This window comes from Hoplias malabaricus, chromosome 3, assembly GCF_029633855.1.
Source record: "Hoplias malabaricus isolate fHopMal1 chromosome 3, fHopMal1.hap1, whole genome shotgun sequence".
In the NCBI taxonomy this organism is placed as follows: domain Eukaryota; kingdom Metazoa; phylum Chordata; class Actinopteri; order Characiformes; family Erythrinidae; genus Hoplias; species Hoplias malabaricus.
In genome coordinates this window covers 7763085-7780673 of record NC_089802.1, presented here as the reverse complement: position 1 = coordinate 7780673, position 17589 = coordinate 7763085, and the positions used below count along the sequence as shown (strand labels likewise).

Genomic DNA, 17589 nt, shown 5'->3' with positions numbered 1-17589 from the left:
ATTAATGATATGGGTCAGTATATCTAGTATCCAGATGTATACATAGATTGGTCAAACTACACAGATGCAAGATGATCAGTAATAATATGAAGCACAACAGTACCTCTTGAGGATCAGTCCCTAAATACGAGTGTTAAGAAACAACCCTGTAATACGTAACCATGAGCGAGTAAGTGAGCAAAACACAACCTAGTAATTCACATTTAAATAACTATTGTGACATTTTATTGCAGATCTTTGTTCATAAGGCTATCAGCTTATACATAGGGTACCTACACAAACCTGCATTAACACCTATAAAGGCTTATTTCACAAAACGTCAGTTGTAATTAAACTTTTCAAGTAATGGACTACAGTAAAATTGGTGCCAAAATGACACATAATGTATTTATTACTTTAACACCTTCACAAACACACACACACACACACAAAATGATATCACCCTTTGCTTATTTACAGATATCTAAATTGCCAGAAGTCAACAGTTTCAGGATCCATGTTGAGGTATAGGTCCAGGGGTTAAGGTTGTCATTAAGAAAGGTCCAGAGTAATGGTTAGTGGAAAGCTTAGTGGAACCATATATATTTAGCTGAAGGTTGCTCCCAGAGATTCTAGGGAGGCTCTGAACCCACCCCAACCCTGAACCGATTAAGTGGTTCGAGAAAATGTATAAAGGAAGGAAGGAAGGAACAAAAATTACATGCTATATTTGTGTTATCATTTTCTGTCTAAAGTCTAATATTACCTTGTTACAGCAGCAGAACTCTACAGCATCTCTTTCTTCTGGGTCTTTTCTTCCTGATCATTCCATTCTGCAAAACAGCAGCATCCTCATCCTGCCCAGGAAAGCTCTGGAACCAGGCAGCGTTTATCAAATTAAATTAACAGTTCTAAAAGCTGGCCGGCCATCTGTCTCTACTGTGCAGTTTGTGAGTAAAATTTTAAACGACTTCTCGTGTAGGTTGTTTCTAGTCTTTGTACTAAATATGTTGTGTGAAAATGGTTTTGTAATTAATGTGTATTTGGATCCATTTACTCACACAGGTGACTGTGTACAGTGCAGAAGTGCTTCCTGTGACTGTAAGATGTGTGTCCTGCAATTTTCTCTTCTCATCTTATGTCAGTCACAGCAATCCAATTGTTTTGGCTGGACATTGTTCTCAAAGCAGGGCCTCTGTTCAGGTATTTTAAATGTTATTATCTTTGTGCTGTATGTTCAATGGTATACATTTTCTTATTGAAATGAAGTCAACCATTCTCTATCTGTCAGTATAAGTGGACCGCGGAGAATACTATAGGAGGAGAGGTTGTACAACTAAATGAAGATACATCCTCAACTGGAGACAGCTCTTCTGACCTCATCATAAGGCCTAATGTACTGACAGCTGGCTCTGAATATATATTCACGCTCAATGTGTTTCAACCTAATACTGGACAATGGGGTTCCGCCAGTGTAGCTGTAAAGCTCAACCACCCACCTCAAGGTGGCCACTGTACACTTTCACCAGAAGATTCTGTTTGGTTTCTGCAGGATATGGTTTCTTTCACCTGCTCAGGTAAGTGAGAGTCGTTCTTGTGTTGTAGATTATTATTGTCGTTGTCAATAAAACACATGTAACTCCATAATTTTAGTTTTACAGGATTAGGAAAAACCTTCTTAACTTTCAATAAAAGTCAATGTATAAATATTATATTCCAAGTCATTTTCGAGGTTTTTATTTGGTTAATTCACCATAAACATTTCACACAATGTAAAGGAAAAGTACAAAAATTGAGACAGATCTTCAAGTTATTCAACTGGTGAATGCAGTGTTTGGTGTCTCTTCTCTAATAACAGGTTGGGTGAGTGAGAACGGTAATTCTGCTCAGATGATATACTCTCTGCAAGTGGCACAAAATGAAGACCATAGACCACTCCTTACTCTGTACAGAGGAACACAGCACACTTTTAAGACCTTGGTCCCAATGGGCCATGCAGGAACCAGGGGCAATACCTCTATCATTACTGTACAGGTGCAAGTTGAGGACAGCATGGGAACCAAAATAACTGCTCTCAAGAGGTGTGTGTTTGTGTGATATGTTACACTAATACATACATTTCTAATTCAGTGTGTGTTGATGCTAGTCTTGTGGTACTCCATCCATCCATCCATTATCTGTAACCGCTTATCCAATTTAGGGTCGCGGGGGGTCCAGAGCCTACCTGGAATCATCGGGCGCAAGGCGGGAATACACCCTGGAGGGGACGCCAGTCCTTCACAGGGCAACACAGACACACACACATTCACCTACGGACACTTTTGAGACGCCAATCCACCTACCAACGTGTGTTTTTGGACTGTGGGAGGAAACCGGAGCACCCGGAGGAAACCCACGCGGACACGGGGAGAACACACCAACTCCTCACAGACAGTCACCCGGAGTGGGAATCGAACCCACAACCTCCAGGCCCCTGGAGCTGCGTGACTGCGACACTACCTGCTGCACCACCGTGCCGCCTTGTGGTACTCCATATTTTCTTATTTTATGATTTACTTGGAAATCATCACAGTCAGAACAAAATAGGCGCTGGAATTAGTTTTAAAAAATGGAGATGCAAGGTTTGGTTCTGTGAAATATCATCAGACGTTCAAAATGTCTTCCTATTCTCTACATTAGTCACGATATATTGCACTTTTATAGGGAACCCATTTCAGGAGGTTAGTGAATGATTTCAGACACTACCTCGTGTGGTTATTATGGGTCTCCACTATACGAACTATATTTTTGGACATCACTAATCCCCACAATAGTGCACCATATAGTGAAGAGGGCACAGTCTCTGACAAAGCAAATGTGTAACCTGAATGATGTAATTACCTCTCACATTTTCCATGCCTGTTATTTCCGGACCTGGTTACATTTTTCCCCCACCAAGTGAGAATTGTAATCTATTTCATAATTCATCATCACATGCAGGAATCTAGCAGTAGTGTTGCCTGTAAATGACATCAGCTCAACAGAATGGCTGAAGAAAAAGAGCCAATCAGAACTCTCTGCCTTACTGCAGCAAAGCAACCCACAGGATGTTATACCATACTCCACTGCCCTAATCAGCCATCTCAATCAGGTGAGGAGTGACAGTGAGGATCTCACATTCTTGGCACAACTGTAGTATCATTAGGTGGCCATCAGCATTAAAATTGTAGCTGACTTCACAGATTTAGTTAGAACAGTAAGTGTACTGCATGCTGCAATGTCCAATGACACTACATTATTAATATTTCAATGTATTACATTATTCAACAATATAAATATATATATATATCAATAAAATATATAGTGTATTTTTATAGCACTTTGAGTGACTGCAATTTGATATTGTACAATAAGTGTTATATAAATAAACTTGCCTGGCCCTGACTTAATCTATGCTTCTAGCTACATGCTAGTAGGCTAATAATCATAATGAAATAACACAATATTATTCAGTATCAAGTATTACAAATCAATGATTAATGAAATATTGCATTGATAAATACCTAGACATAGATGTATCTATTATCTATCTATTATTGTTCTAAGCTTTTGAACTGCATATTTTGTCTATGAATTCAGCAGAGGCTTCATTATAATGGAAACATAAATGTCCTTGATAAAAATGAAAACTACTTCTTTCTGCATCATTAACCCTCTTTCTCCTTTTGTCCAGTTGGAAGCTGTTAGTGCACATGAGTTGGAGGACAGAGTACAGATGCGAGGCAATGTGACCCAGGCCCTGGCTTCTCTCTCTGTGTCCTCGCTCCAGGATGCAGCTCAGATCAGCTCAGCTTTGGCTCAGTCCACTGTACGTCTCTGCTTTAATGATGCTTACTGAAAAAGACAGCTGTTCCCTCAGGCATCAAAAAGTGGCCTCAACTCCGCCAGCTTCAGCATCAGTTAAGACCCAACACCAAAGGGTCAACAGTGTCCGGTGGAGCATGTATTTAACAATCATTCTGTGTGGCAGAAAGGGTAAAAGGGCACCACTGCACAGACTGCCTGCAGGGATGTGGGGGAAGAAACAATAAATAAGTAAATTTTAAAAAGACGATGCTTCTTTAAACTGACAATAAGGAATGATTGGAAACTATAGAAACTGAAATAATAGATCCAACTGTCATTGAATTATTATCATCCAAATGATACATTTTCAAATTTCTGTTATTTCTCTCTCTCTCTCTCTCTCTCTCTCTCTCTCTCTCTCTCTCTCTCTCTCTCTCTCTAAGGCTGTTTCGTCTGAGCTTCAATGTGGAGACTGCCACACTAAAGTAGTGGAATCCATGAGGAAGATGATAAAAGTGATCAGAGAACAAACTAAAGAAGGAGACAACACACCTTTAGACACTGGAAGGAACATTCTGAATGTTCTAAGTAAGTTTAATGTCGGTCAAAAGCTTATAAATGTCTGTGTTGGTCAGAAATTATTGCTGGCTATTTGTATTCTTTATACGGTGTATGTAATGTGGCGGCACGGTGGTGCAGCAGGTAGTGTCGCAGTCACACAGCTCCAGTGACCTGGAGGTTGTGGGTTCGATTCCCGCTCCGGGTGACTGTCTGTGAGGAGTTGGTGTGTTCTCCCTGTGTCTGTGTGGGTTTCCTCTGGGTGCTCCGGTTTCCTCCCACAGTCCAAAAACACACGTTGGTAGGTGAATTGGTAACTCAAAAGTGAGTGAATGTGTGTTGCCCTATGAAGGACTGGCGCCCCCTCCAGGGTGTATACCCACCTTGCACCCAATGATTCCAGGTAGGCTCTGGACCCACCGCGACCCTGAACTGGATAAGGGGTTACAGATAATGAATGAATGTATGCAATGTCATGGGACAGCTCAGTGCACTTGAAGTAGAACAATAACTGCCTTGTTCTATCATGTCTTCCAACACTCAAACTGTGAATCAAGACTGGGCAGGTTTTTTTTTATTATTATTATTTATTAATATTATACTTATATTATCAAAGTCATTAAACAAAGGATAAAACAAGCAGTTCTGATTTTGTGCTGGTTCTTACGTGAAGTACAGACACTTCAAATGTGTTTTTGAAACAAATGCAATGAGCAAAGCATAAGAGTACTGGTTAAATATGTAGAAAGTGAGAATGGTTGGCTAAAAACCAGCGCTTCTGCTCCTCACTCCATGACTCTTATATTGAACTGAGCCATTCTGAACAGGGCTGATTAGACAGGGGGAGAATGGTCCTTGTGGAATTTTAAATAAAGCATGTCGCAGATATTTAATTAAGACCTGAGAGAGCTGTGTAAACTTGTGAGAAAAGGGGTAGAATACATTGCCTTTAACAATAATCTGGGGGAAAATGGTCAGATCATTATTGAAATCAATTGAATAAATGATAATCAAATATGCAAAGTGACTTTCCCATTCCTGGAAGTCATTGTTTGATTCACAGATTCACTCTGCAGTGTTTAGTTGACAATGCCTTTTCTGTCTCTTCAGGTAGCTCAATGACTGCAGCTCAAAAACCAAAGAAGACTTTAGGCTTAAACTACCACTACCAGCATCCAGGCCCTTCAGAAGCTGCAGTGTCAGCTCTGCAGCAGACAGGAGAGCTCATGCACTCTTTAATGGGGTCGAGGATGCCTGGCGAAGAGGCTATTTTTCTGAAATCTCCTCAGATCACTGCAGTGGGCATACGTGGCAGCCCTACTTCAAATCTACTGTGTGCAGAGCCCTCCAGCCACTGCCAGTTCCACATTCCTCCAGCCCTGAGCTCCCAGCTCAGCGAAGAGACAGAAGACCTCCTTCAGGTTCTGCTGGTTATGGAGCCAGAGGGGAACCCATTTGTCTCAGCTGCAGATCCACCGATCTCCACAACTCTCGCAGCAATGGAGTTTTCTACACCACAAGGTCGGCCCGTTCTCATCAATAACCTCACATCAGACAGAGCCATACACATCACTCTGCAGCAGAAGGAACTGGACGCCTCACCCAGGGTCAACATCACTCTGCCGTCCAGAGGGAGTGTGAACTTTATTGTCAGGGCAGTTGAGACAGACCCTGATGCCGGACTCTTCCTTGCCTTTAACTTTAGTTTGATTCAAGGTAGCCCTCTCTCCAAGAGCCTACTATAATCCATTAAGCTATTTATATTTAAATATATTTTACATCTGTCGTATTGTGCAGCTGATATTCTGCATACTTAAAAATAACCCCCCTCCCCTCCTGTTTTTCAATAGTCAGGACATCTACTCAACCACCACAGAGCAGTTATTACCTGGGTGAGGGGGTCATTCTCAGCACTGCAGTTACATTAAATTGGTGATTGGTGTGGTGCTCAGTCACAGCAGTGCTGCTGGAGTTTTTAAACATCTCAGTGCGACTGCTGGACTGAGAATAGTCCCACAACCAAAAAAGTAAAACAGAAATACCAATGATGAAAGACACAAACTGTGCAGCAATAGATAAGCTTCATTCTCTGATTCTACAGGGTGGACCAACAAGGTAGGTGTGTCTACTACTGTGGCCAGTGAGTTGACACAGTGGTGAAAAACTCCAGCAGCACTGCTGTGTCTGATCCCCTTGTACCAGTGTAACACACAGTGTATCACCTCTCCTCGGTGATGACATTTGATGAACAGGCCGAAAGGGGGGGGGGGGGGTATGAATGTATGGAGAGCAGCAGATGAACTGCAGTCTGTAATTGTAGAATTAAAAAATGCAAATAGATGGGCAGTGGAGATATAAAACTAGACAATGAGTGCAGAAACGTGTAGGTTTGTATGCTGTATATACACCTTGTGTATATATAATGTATTTGTTTTTCAGGAACTGCTCAGAAAAGCTATGGACATGTGAATATCAGTGTATCTGACAAACAAGGACCTCCACTGTCCACACACAGCATCTCTCTCTCTCCTGATACCCCTACAGTGGAAAATAGCATTTTCCTTACACCGCTGTAAGCTAAACATTCACTGCATTATTGTCTTCATGCTTTTAATGTATTTTTTTTCTACTAGTCTAACCTGAGATGATTTGTGCCTTTTCATATCAACCCCAGTCTGAATGGCTCTCTTGCGGACCTGTATGTGACCCTGAACAGCAGTGTGAAAGGAGCGGAGGTGTGTGCATCAGTGTGTGTGTTTAGCTCGCTCTGTCAGTTCTTCAGTATTGAAGAGAGACACTGGAGCACAGAGGGACTGAGCGTGCTCAATAACACCAGCCCCCACACAGCTCATTGCCTCTCTCGGCACCTCACACTGTTTGGAGCCAGCCTCTTCATTCACCCTGATGCAATCCTGCTTCTGCCTCCAGTGCGTAAACCTTACAGTTACACTTCAGCAGCATGGATACACACACAGTTCTCAGTGTATTTTATGCTAACATAATAATGATACACTACACTGACATATGTTTGTAGGCATCACTTGTAATGAGTAAATTCACCATGCTCAGTGCTAAATGTCAGTTAGAATTGAATTATAGAAGAGCCTTATAGCATTGACAAGGCTGTGATGCAGTGTAACTGTTCTCTGGAGTGATAATGCTCCATCCAATATGTTCGGGGTGGCTTTTATAACCCAAAACTAATGGATCCCTAAAGAAATGCTGGATGAGCTGGTGTCCACACACTCAGTAGAGAGTATGTGATAAATGCAGGACGTAACAGAAAATGAATTAATGAACAAATTAAAAAAAATGATGTCTATTGCTGGTGCTTACCTGACATTCCACTCCCCTGTTGTTGCAGTCAGACGGGCCGGTGAGGAACGTGGTGGTGGGGATTGTGTGTGGAGTTCTGCTCCTCATCCATTTGCTGGTTGGTCTCATCGCCCACAAGCTTGACCATCTGGAGAAGCTGCGCCTGAGCTACATCCCTCTGTGTGGTCAAGCAGGTCGCTATCATTACAGAGTCCTGGTCAAAACGGGCTGGATGAGGGGGGCTGGTGAGTGAAGGATGAATATTTCCATGAGAAAGCGCATTCACTGTAGTCTACAGTCAGATCAAAACTAAAACGATAGGATTTTTTTTTTTCACACACTGTTTTGGAGTAGGGCGGCACGGTGGCGCAGCAGGTAGTGTCGCAGTCACACAGCTCCAGGGGCCTGGAGGTTGTGGGTTTGATTCCCGCTCCGGGTGACTGTCTGTGAGGAGATGGTGTGTTCTCCTTGTGTCTGCGTGGGTTTCCTCTGGGTGCTCCGATTTCCTCCCACAACCACACATTGCAGGTGGATTGGCGACTCAAAGGTGTCTGTAGGTGTGGGTCTGTGTTGCCCTGTGAAGGACTGGCGCCCCCTCCATGGTGTTTTCCCGCCTTGTGCCCAATGATTCCAGGTAGACTCTGGACCCACCGCGACCCTGAACTGGATAAGGGTTACAGACAATGAATGAATGAATGTTTTGGAATAAATATAAAACAGCATTATATGCGGTATGTTCACAATGTAATAATGTTCATTTCTTTTTTAAATGTCCCTTTCATTTTTCAAAATAAGCAGTTTGCTGCATTCCTTGTTAGTTCACTTTCATGCTGTTCTTGGACAATCAGGACCTTCACAGTTCCAGCACAGAGCAGGTATTATTTAGGTAGTAGACCATTCTCCGCTCTGCAGTGACACTGAAATGGTGCCCACTCACTGGCCACTGTCCAGATACACCTACCTTGTTGGTCCATCTTGTAGATGTAAAGTCAGGGACAGGAGCTCATCTATTCCTGCACAGTTTCTATTTGTCATCCTCTAGTCCTTTAGATGTCATAGGATGTTGTTTGGATATGTTTGTGGGTCCTGACCATTGATGAACATGGGTTAAATGGGGGTAAAAAAGAATGCAGAGCAACAGATGGACAACACTGTGTAATTATAGAACTACAAAGTGCACCTACATGGTCAGTGGAGTTGATAAAATGGACAATGAGGGGAGAATTAAGGAGTTAATTGTAATGTTTTGGGTGATCTGTGTTAATTTGTGAATATTTTTCACTGGATCAATATCTCCTACAGGTACCTCTGCTCATGTGGGCATTAGTCTGTACGGTTTAAATAAAAGCGGCTCGCGTCACCTGAAGAGAGAGGGAGCCTTTCAGAGGAACAGTCTGGACGACTTTCAAATAGAAACGGATGCCAATATGGGAGAAATCTGGAAAATATGCATCTGGCATGACAACACAGGTGCATTATACTGTACAAACACTTGCTCTCGTGTTTGAACTGTGCAAGAATGTATAAGCAGTAACGGTTTCTTCTGTCCTTCAGGTCTGAACCCCTCGTGGTATGTTCAGCATGTGGTAGTGTGGGACATGCAGATGGACAACATGTTCTTCTTCTTGGTGGAGGACTGGCTGTCTGTAGAGAATGAAAAGAATGCTGGAGTGGTGCAGAAAGTGGTGCTAGCTACTTGTGAGGATAGATCCTATTCACCTATTGTATGCTGAATGAAGTGTTGCATGGATAAATCTTATTCTTATCTGACATTGGAACAACTGAGAAATTCTTAACTCATAATTGGGTTTAGACAGAGTCTAGTTTGCTTGAATGCTGTGGTCCTCTTGTATTTTTCCAGGTCCTCAGGAGCTGCATGAGTTTGGCCGTATACTGCGAGCTCAGCTGCTGTTTGGGCTGAGAGAACACCACCTCTGGCTGTCTTTATGGGAACGTCCAGCTCACAGCAGATTCAGCAGGACACAGAGGGTCAGCTGCTGCGCTCTGCTTCTGCACCTTTACCTGGCTGCCGGGGCAGTGTGGTATGGTGCAGTGAGCACAAAGAGCAGCAGGTAACAACCAAACACCACTCACACTCCCACAGCACTGGCCCCAGGTGTACTACACATTGCTGCAGTGCCTTCTCATAGCCGAGTGCCTACTCTGTGGTCATTGACTGCACCGAGTCAAACTCACTAATTTGGGTTAATGATCTACTGATGTGTTAAATCACTCAATCTAGGAGGGCATATAGCCCTCCCTCTCTCAATATTAGGCATGATACCACTATAAGCTGACATTACTAGACCTTGCAGATTAGTGTTCTCCTCCAAGGGTGTTGAAAAGATGTGGCAACACTTCATGTATCTTAAGATCTTAAGACATGGACACAAAATGAGAAGGTTGAATTTAATAGAAATTAAATTGGCTAGAAAATTGGGTATTCATATCCAAAAATTAATTAATTTATGTACAATTATCTTATGTTATACTTGCTCCACTTTCCTTTTACCTGTGTCTGAAAATGCATCATTATAATGCTCTGATGCTTTTTAGACTGTAAGAATCTATTAATATTAGTTATAATATTTAAAATGCATTTTGAGTCTAAATAAAATGCTAAGGGGCGGCACGGTGGTGCAGCAGGTAGTGTCACAATCACCAGGGACCTGGAGGCTGTGGGTTCAATTCCCACTCCAGGTGACTGTCTGTGAGGAGTGTGGTGTGTTCTCTCTGTGTCTGCGTGGGTTTCCTTCGGGTGACTGTCTGTGAGGAGTGTGGTGTGTTCTCTCTGTCTCTGCGTGGGTTTCCTTCGGGTGACTGTCTGTGAGGAGTGTGGTGTGTTCTCTCTGTGTCTGCGTGGGTTTCCGTCAGGTGACTGTCTGTGAGGAGTTTGGTGTGTTCTCCCTGTGTCTGCGTGGGTTTCCTCCGGGTGACTGTCTGTGAGGAGTTGGTGTGTTCACCCTGTGTCCGCGTGGGTTTCCGCCGGGTGACTGTCTGTGAGGAATTGGTGTGTTCTCCCTGTGTCTGCGTGGGTTTCCTCCGGGTGACTGTCTGTGAGGAGTATGGTGTGTTCTCCCTGTGTTCGCGTGGGTTTCCTCCGGGTGACTGTCTGTGAGGAGTATGGTGTGTTCTCCCTGTGTCGGCGTGGGTTTCCTCCGGGTGACTCTCTGTGAGGAATTGGTGTGTTCTCCCTGTGTCTGCGTGGGTTTCCTTCAGGTAACTGTCTGTGAGGAGTTTGGTGTGTTCTCCCTGTGGCTGCGTGGGTTTCCTCCGGGTGACTGTCTGTGAGGAGTTGGTGTGTTCACCCTGTGTCCGCGTGGGTTTCCGCCGGGTGACTGTCTGTGAGGAATTGGTGTGTTCTCCCTGTGTCTGCGTGGGTTTCCTCCGGGTGACTGTCTGTGAGGAGTATGGTGTGTTCTCCCTGTGTTCGCGTGGGTTTCCTCCGGGTGACTGTCTGTGAGGAGTATGGTGTGTTCTCCCTGTGTCGGCGTGGGTTTCCTCCGGGTGACTCTCTGTGAGGAATTGGTGTGTTCTCCCTGTGTCTGCGTGGGTTTCCTTCAGGTAACTGTCTGTGATGAGTTTGGTGTGTTCTCCCTGTGTCTGCGTGGGTTTTCTCCGGGTGACTGTCTGTGAGGAGTGTGGTGTGTTCTCCCTGTGTCTGCGTGGGTTTCCTCCGGGTGACTGTGTGTGAGGAGTATGGTGTGTTCTCCCTGTGTCTGCGTGAGTTTCCTCCGGGTGACTGTCTATGAGGAGTGTGGTGTGTTCTCCCTGTGTCTGCGTGGGTTTCCTCCGGGTGACTGTGTGTGAGGAGTATGGTGTGTTCTCCCTGTGTCTGCGTGAGTTTCCTCCGGGTGACTGTCTGTGAGGAGTATGGTGTGTTCTCCCTGTGTCTGCGTGGGTTTCCTCCGGGTGACTGTGTGTGAGGAGTATGGTGTGTTCTCCCTGTGTCTGCATGGGTTTCCTCCGGGTGATTGTCTGTGAGGAGTATGGTGTGTTCTCCCTGTGTCTGCGTGAGTTTCCTCCGGGTGACTGTCTGTGAGGAGTATGGTGTGTTCTCCCTGTGTCTGCGTGAGTTTCCTCCGGGTGACTGTCTGTGAGGAGTGTGGTGTGTTCTCCTTGTGTCTGCGTGGGTTTCCTCCAGGTGCTCCGGTTTCCTCCTACAGTCCAAAAACACACGCTGGTAGGTAGATTGGTGACTCAAAAGTGTCCGTAGGTGTGAGTGTGTGAGTGAATGTGTGAGTGTGTGTGTTGCCCTGTGAAGGACTGGTGCCCCCTTCTTTCTAATTTAAATATTTTTCCCCACAGTGGTCCGGTTGCTGAGCAGATGCTGATGAATCCGCAGACTGTTCTGGTTGGAATGACCATGGCTGCTGTGATGTTCCCTCTTCAGTCTCTCCTCACCTTTCTGTTCAGAATGACAAAGAACAAGGCCTGTTAATCTCTCACTTCCTCTACGTGTGCCACTTTTACTTTATCAAAAGCCACAATGATAAGCCAGCTTTGAAAACGTAGTGTTAATGTTAATAATGGTGCTTTATCAGATTATTTGATAGTGATGTGTACATGTGGAGATAAGGTGTTATTGTTCCAGGTGGTGATGGAGCTGTCACTTCCTCCTTCTCCTGTGTCTGACACTGTGGAGATGGAGGTGTATCTTAGTCACCCAGAGCTTTCTTGCTCTTCCTTTCTGTCAATTCCAAGAGGCCCTGAATCCTCCGCAAATGACGTGCCATCCCCTTTTAATGTGAGACCACTACTAAACCCATATTTCATCCACTAGTCTAATACACGGTAGTTTGTATTGTACTGATTTTTGTCAATTTGCACTTTTTGAATGGCAAAAGTTACATTCAAGAGATATCAAACGTATATATATTCAATTAGATTAACTGAAACAGACATATAAGGTAAAGAAACATAAATAATAAGGTGTGTGATGGATTCTAATGTAGGACATGCATCTTATCACTGGTCTAATGTGTTAATACAGAACTCTCTATGACATCTGTTTTATTAAGGAGTCCTTGAGTAGCCCAAAACTGGATTTGGAATTCTGGGGCAATTTAAACGCAGGAAAAGAAAGGTACAGCAAAACACTAATGATACTGCAGTCAGGTTACTGTCTGTGTAAACATTTGAGACTAGAGAAAACATGCATTTATCCAGTGCATTTACCTCTGTAGCAGTGTGGATCAGTGGACATCCAGTGACAGTATTTTTGGCCTCTCTGAGATGACTGGACCTACTCGACTCCTGAAGAGAAAAAGAGCACTTCTCCAATTACGACTGGTTTCTCCAGCCTCTGACCTCCCCAACTTTGAACCCTGCAGTTCTCCACATCTGAGAAAAACTCCTCCTTCACTCTCAGGTCTGCTACATCTCTCTCTATACCCTGACGTGGGCAAAATGTTTCTACACAGTTGACAGCGTATTAAGTACGCCAACCTGTTACGTCCGTGTCCAAACCTTTGTAGAGACCTTTTCTAATGAGTGGTTTTCACTACTTTAAGGTGTAGAGGTTTCTATCACAGACGGGGGTAGAGTTTGTATAATTCATAGTAAAGCATTGAACATTGGAATAGGATGCTCTGGAACAGCTGCACACGAACCTAAGGTTACCCAATGGCAGGAACAGTGGAACTGTGTTCTCTGTAATGATGCTGTTCCACTGGTTGGTCATGCTTTCATCTGAATTTTATAATGGAAGTATAAATTAAAGCATACATACATCAATAAGCACCTGTGGCCCCTCACCACAGCTCCTGAAACTGCTGTGAAAAGTAGCACTACCCACTAACCAGAGATTTCTGAAAGGTGGAAATCCAGCAAATTGTAATCCTGTTGTCAGAAATTGTGCTAGAACTTGTGTTAGAACTTGTGTCACTAACACTGACCGGTGGGTGGGCTGTGTCTAACACAGTGGCCAGTAAGTGTACATTATCAGTGTGTTATGGAATAATTTCTATACAGTCAGGGATATGCTATCAGTCGTGGTAGTTGAATGCAGTGATATTGTGAGCTTTTCTGAAGGGCAAGAGAGGAATTTGACCTATACTGCCTTGTCCAGACAGCCATTTTTGTTTTCCAATTTCAACAACATAGAAAGGTGCTTCCAATAGGAATCTCCAATAGGAATCTCCGATAGGTGTCCATCCCATCACATCTAAAATCATGATGCTATATAAGTGTGGGCTAGAATACTATAAAGTTGAACTGCATTCTCATGAGTGATGCTGGGTGTTCCATCCAGTACCTTATGAATGGGAGTGCTGTTTCTGCACCATGTTTATACTTGTGGAGTAATGCAATCAAAGTCTGCAATGTTCCAATATTTTGTTGAAAACACTTGGAAGGGTGGCGCAGTGGCGCAGCAGGTAGTGTCTCTGTCACACTGTTCCAGAGTCCTGTGTTTGTGGTTTCGAGTCCTGCTCCGGGTGACTGTTTGGATTGGTGACTCCACCTACATAGGTGTGAGTGAATGTGTGAGTGTGTGTCGCCCTGTGAACGACTGGCACCCCCTCCAGCGTGTGTTCCCACTTTGCACCCAGTGATTCCGGGTAGGCTCCGGACCCACTGCAACTCTGCACTGGATAAGCGGTTACAGAAGGTCAATGAGAGCTTTAGGAATGCTGTTGGTGTTGATATTAACGCTGCTGCTCTCCAGACTAGGGTTTAATTCCCTCCTCAGGCGACCATGCAACATCACTAAGAGTTCATAGACCATGAAGCATTCGTTCACATACATTTTTAACTTATAATAAATAATAAAAGGCAAGATTCTTTGTAAAAAAGTGTCTGCTAATGCAAATAGATTGTTTTTATTGGGTGTATTATTTCAGGAGAGGAGCTGAAGTCTGTTACTACAGACCCTTTCCTGTCCAGCACAACTTCCTCAGGACCAGCTACATCTGACAGTGGACGCTATTCACCCAACGAGACTTTTTCATCTGACTCGTGAGTGATGAACTGACTTCTGTTCTGCTAAATTAACAGTTCCATTCACCAGAATCTGCTTCAGCAAGTTCCCATTGAATATTTAAACACATGCATATTCTGTTCTCTGGCCTAATTACATCAATCTGTGAAGCATATTCTCATGCGTGTTTATTAGCAATGACTGCTCCATTCTGTGTGTTTATTCTAGGCAGGACAGGTCCTGTAGCGACTGGTCAGAGCTGAGTGAGGACAAGCTTGTGTATCAAGGAGGCCTTTATAAAGCCCCATCCTCTCTGTCCTTGTGTAGTGTGGCCAGCACCTTCCTGCCCAGTCTCCCTCCAGACACCTGCAGCACCACATCCAACACACGCATAGGTGAGTGGCCTAAGCCCAAACTGTCTGAACTCTAGTACTGCCACAGTCTCCAGTTAAAATGTATTATATATTAAACCCAATGCAAATGCAAATAAATAAAATGAACTGTTAAGTCTGTTAGTGTGATGACATATTCACTCCAAATCTCTCCTTCAGGAAGCTCACTGCTTGTTGGTTGCCATCCCATAAGTAATTCACCAAATCAATACTTCATTAAAGTATGCATGAAGTTAAATCAAGTGTGTCTGTTGTGCAACTGAACAAATCAATATGAAGCCTGAAGAAGGGTCTAACTGCAGACCTCCAGTGACAGACCTGTCACTTTCAAGAGACCCCTGTGTATGTGAATTTTGTTGATGTGAGAAAGACACCATCAGTACTTTCTCAAGGCTGAAGTTGGATTCTCATTTGAATCTGTGGTTACATCTGTAAACCACAAAACCTGCTGAATGCCAGAATGTAACTGTGTGTTTGTGTGTGTGCGCATGGTGATGAACAAACTGATGAACAGATTGTCCATTTTTTTTTATTAACTCTTGTGTAATGGTGATGTTTCACTTCACATAAATAACTGGTTTATGTCTCAATGAAAGTGAAACATCACCATTACACAACAGTTAAAACAATTGGGCATTTAGTTCATCTGTGGCAATGAACACACACACACACACAAACATATTTGTATTTGTGAATTGTGGGGACATTACATAGACTTGCATTCATTTTGTGGAGAATCAGCATTAACATTTCCTTATGTACTACCAGCTTAACGCTGACATGAAAATGTTTATATTGTGGAGACCAGCTGGACAACACTTTTGTTTGAGTATGTAGTTTGTAGTTGCCTACCTTAAGGTCACTTCAGCTGTGGATGTTGAGGAAGGAGAAAGCCCTGTGACACTTTATTAACTTTTTGAATGCAACATGACTATGTCTTTGGTAAACTGTGTCTGCTTTATGTGGTTGGATTCACATTAACTGTCATTAAGGGACAACTAAACACAACTCACCCCAATGCATATGACCAGGCAATACTCAAATGTGGAGGTAAACCTCTCTGTGTTGAATCTGCAGGTGTGGCTCGTGGTAGTCTGGGTGGGAGGTTACCCTCCTGGGTGTTGACTGTGCTGTACCTGCTGGTGGCTCTGCTGTTGGGAAGCTGCCTGGCTGTGGTGGGCTTATACGGAAGTAAATTCTCCAGCTCTGTGGTGCTCATGTGGCTCACCTCAGCGCTTTCTGCCTTCCTCACCTCCACTCTGCTCCTGGAGCCCCTCATGGTGAGCAGGAACACTTAACCCAAGTTAGATTCCTGTATTCCCTTATGTTCCGGAAGCAGTTTCCTGTATGTGCGACGTACAGCTACAGACCAGTTGTGGTGGAAATGCAATGCCCATATAAAAATGTATATAAAAAAAAGATTAAGATTCCTTTTTTAAGCTCATGCCCTCCGTGTTGGAGCTTACTCTGTACTGATGTGATGTGTTTGTCCTGTATGTCACAGATCTGTGTCCGGGCCTTGTTCCTGGCTGCTGTGGTGAAGCCGGTGGATCCAGAGGTGGAGGACCGACTTGCTCAGGAGACAGTGGTCCAGAGGTTGGGGGAGGAGCAGGGGATTAAAGTGCGTCCTCCCTGTGGATACGGCCTGCTGCAGGCCAAAGAGGAGGCACGGAAAATCAGGACCCTCCAAGCACTAATGAGGGTGGGTTGATTTACAGTACAGTCTCCTTCAGTGTTTAAATTTTAGGTTCTGAATAAACATATCAATTAATAACACTCATTATCACTAGTTATATTAAGGTTGTTTCATGCTTTGTTCTACTGCAGAAGCTGGTTTTTCTATCATTATTATTATTAGAAACTTGTTAGCTATTACTTTATGTTGCACTTCATTTCAAAACATGCTTTATGATTATGAGAATGATTATTATGATGAATATATTAATGCTATTGCATGTTAGATTCATATTAGTCACTGAATAATAACTGTATAACAAGGTCAAACGTGATGTGCCTTGGAAAATGATCATTTTAATGTCCATGCTGCTTTTCTACACCTTGTCCAGCGCTGCCTGGTGCACATGCTGTTCCTGTTGGTGGTTCTGATGGTGAACTATCAGGAGAACGTACAGGAAATGAAGAGCAGACTGCTTCATAAGGCAGTGAAACAGTCCATCATCTCAGCTTCAGCGGGGCCCAATTTTACAGCTCTCTCAGGGTGAACCTCTAAATAAAGCGGCACAGTGAATCAGTGGAACAGAGTTGTAACCATTACAGTAAAGTACACACTGTCAGTTCTACCCATGTGTATTAACAGGGTTTGTGTTGTTCTTATTCAGATGGACAGAAGTCTGGCAGTGGATGGATCAAAGCTTAGTTACACACCTCTACCAAAATCCATCCCTGTCTCTGATTGGCTCAGCACGACTACAGAGAGCGCAGTCAAAAAACAGTGAGCCTCGTTTACTATCGCATATCAATTCCATCAATCTCCACGTGGTAGAGTTACACGAGCAGGAAAATGTTTTTAAATCAAATGAAAGTTAACTGAGTATTTATTCCGTGTAATTTTATTCGCCTCGACATTTCACAGTGTTGACA

The 17589-nt window shown here is 43.6% G+C and overlaps 1 protein-coding gene across 1 annotated transcript in view; it reads left to right on the top strand.

The window, feature by feature from the left end:
• pkd1b (polycystic kidney disease 1b) overlaps positions 1-17589 on the top strand; it is a 33641-nt gene that overhangs the window by 10932 nt on the left and 5120 nt on the right. The window contains exons 12-35 of the mRNA XM_066663021.1: positions 759-929; positions 1045-1182; positions 1271-1556; positions 1838-2060; positions 2959-3109; positions 3692-3826; positions 4248-4396; positions 5477-6078; positions 6802-6934; positions 7037-7289; positions 7727-7922; positions 8980-9147; positions 9232-9375; positions 9539-9749; positions 11986-12109; positions 12272-12424; positions 12699-12763; positions 12864-13048; positions 14520-14634; positions 14825-14991; positions 16066-16268; positions 16493-16690; positions 17055-17206; positions 17328-17440. Coding sequence (XP_066519118.1) covers positions 759-929; positions 1045-1182; positions 1271-1556; positions 1838-2060; positions 2959-3109; positions 3692-3826; positions 4248-4396; positions 5477-6078; positions 6802-6934; positions 7037-7289; positions 7727-7922; positions 8980-9147; positions 9232-9375; positions 9539-9749; positions 11986-12109; positions 12272-12424; positions 12699-12763; positions 12864-13048; positions 14520-14634; positions 14825-14991; positions 16066-16268; positions 16493-16690; positions 17055-17206; positions 17328-17440 — 4435 coding nt within the window. The remainder of the gene's footprint in view (positions 1-758; positions 930-1044; positions 1183-1270; positions 1557-1837; positions 2061-2958; positions 3110-3691; positions 3827-4247; positions 4397-5476; positions 6079-6801; positions 6935-7036; positions 7290-7726; positions 7923-8979; positions 9148-9231; positions 9376-9538; positions 9750-11985; positions 12110-12271; positions 12425-12698; positions 12764-12863; positions 13049-14519; positions 14635-14824; positions 14992-16065; positions 16269-16492; positions 16691-17054; positions 17207-17327; positions 17441-17589) is intronic.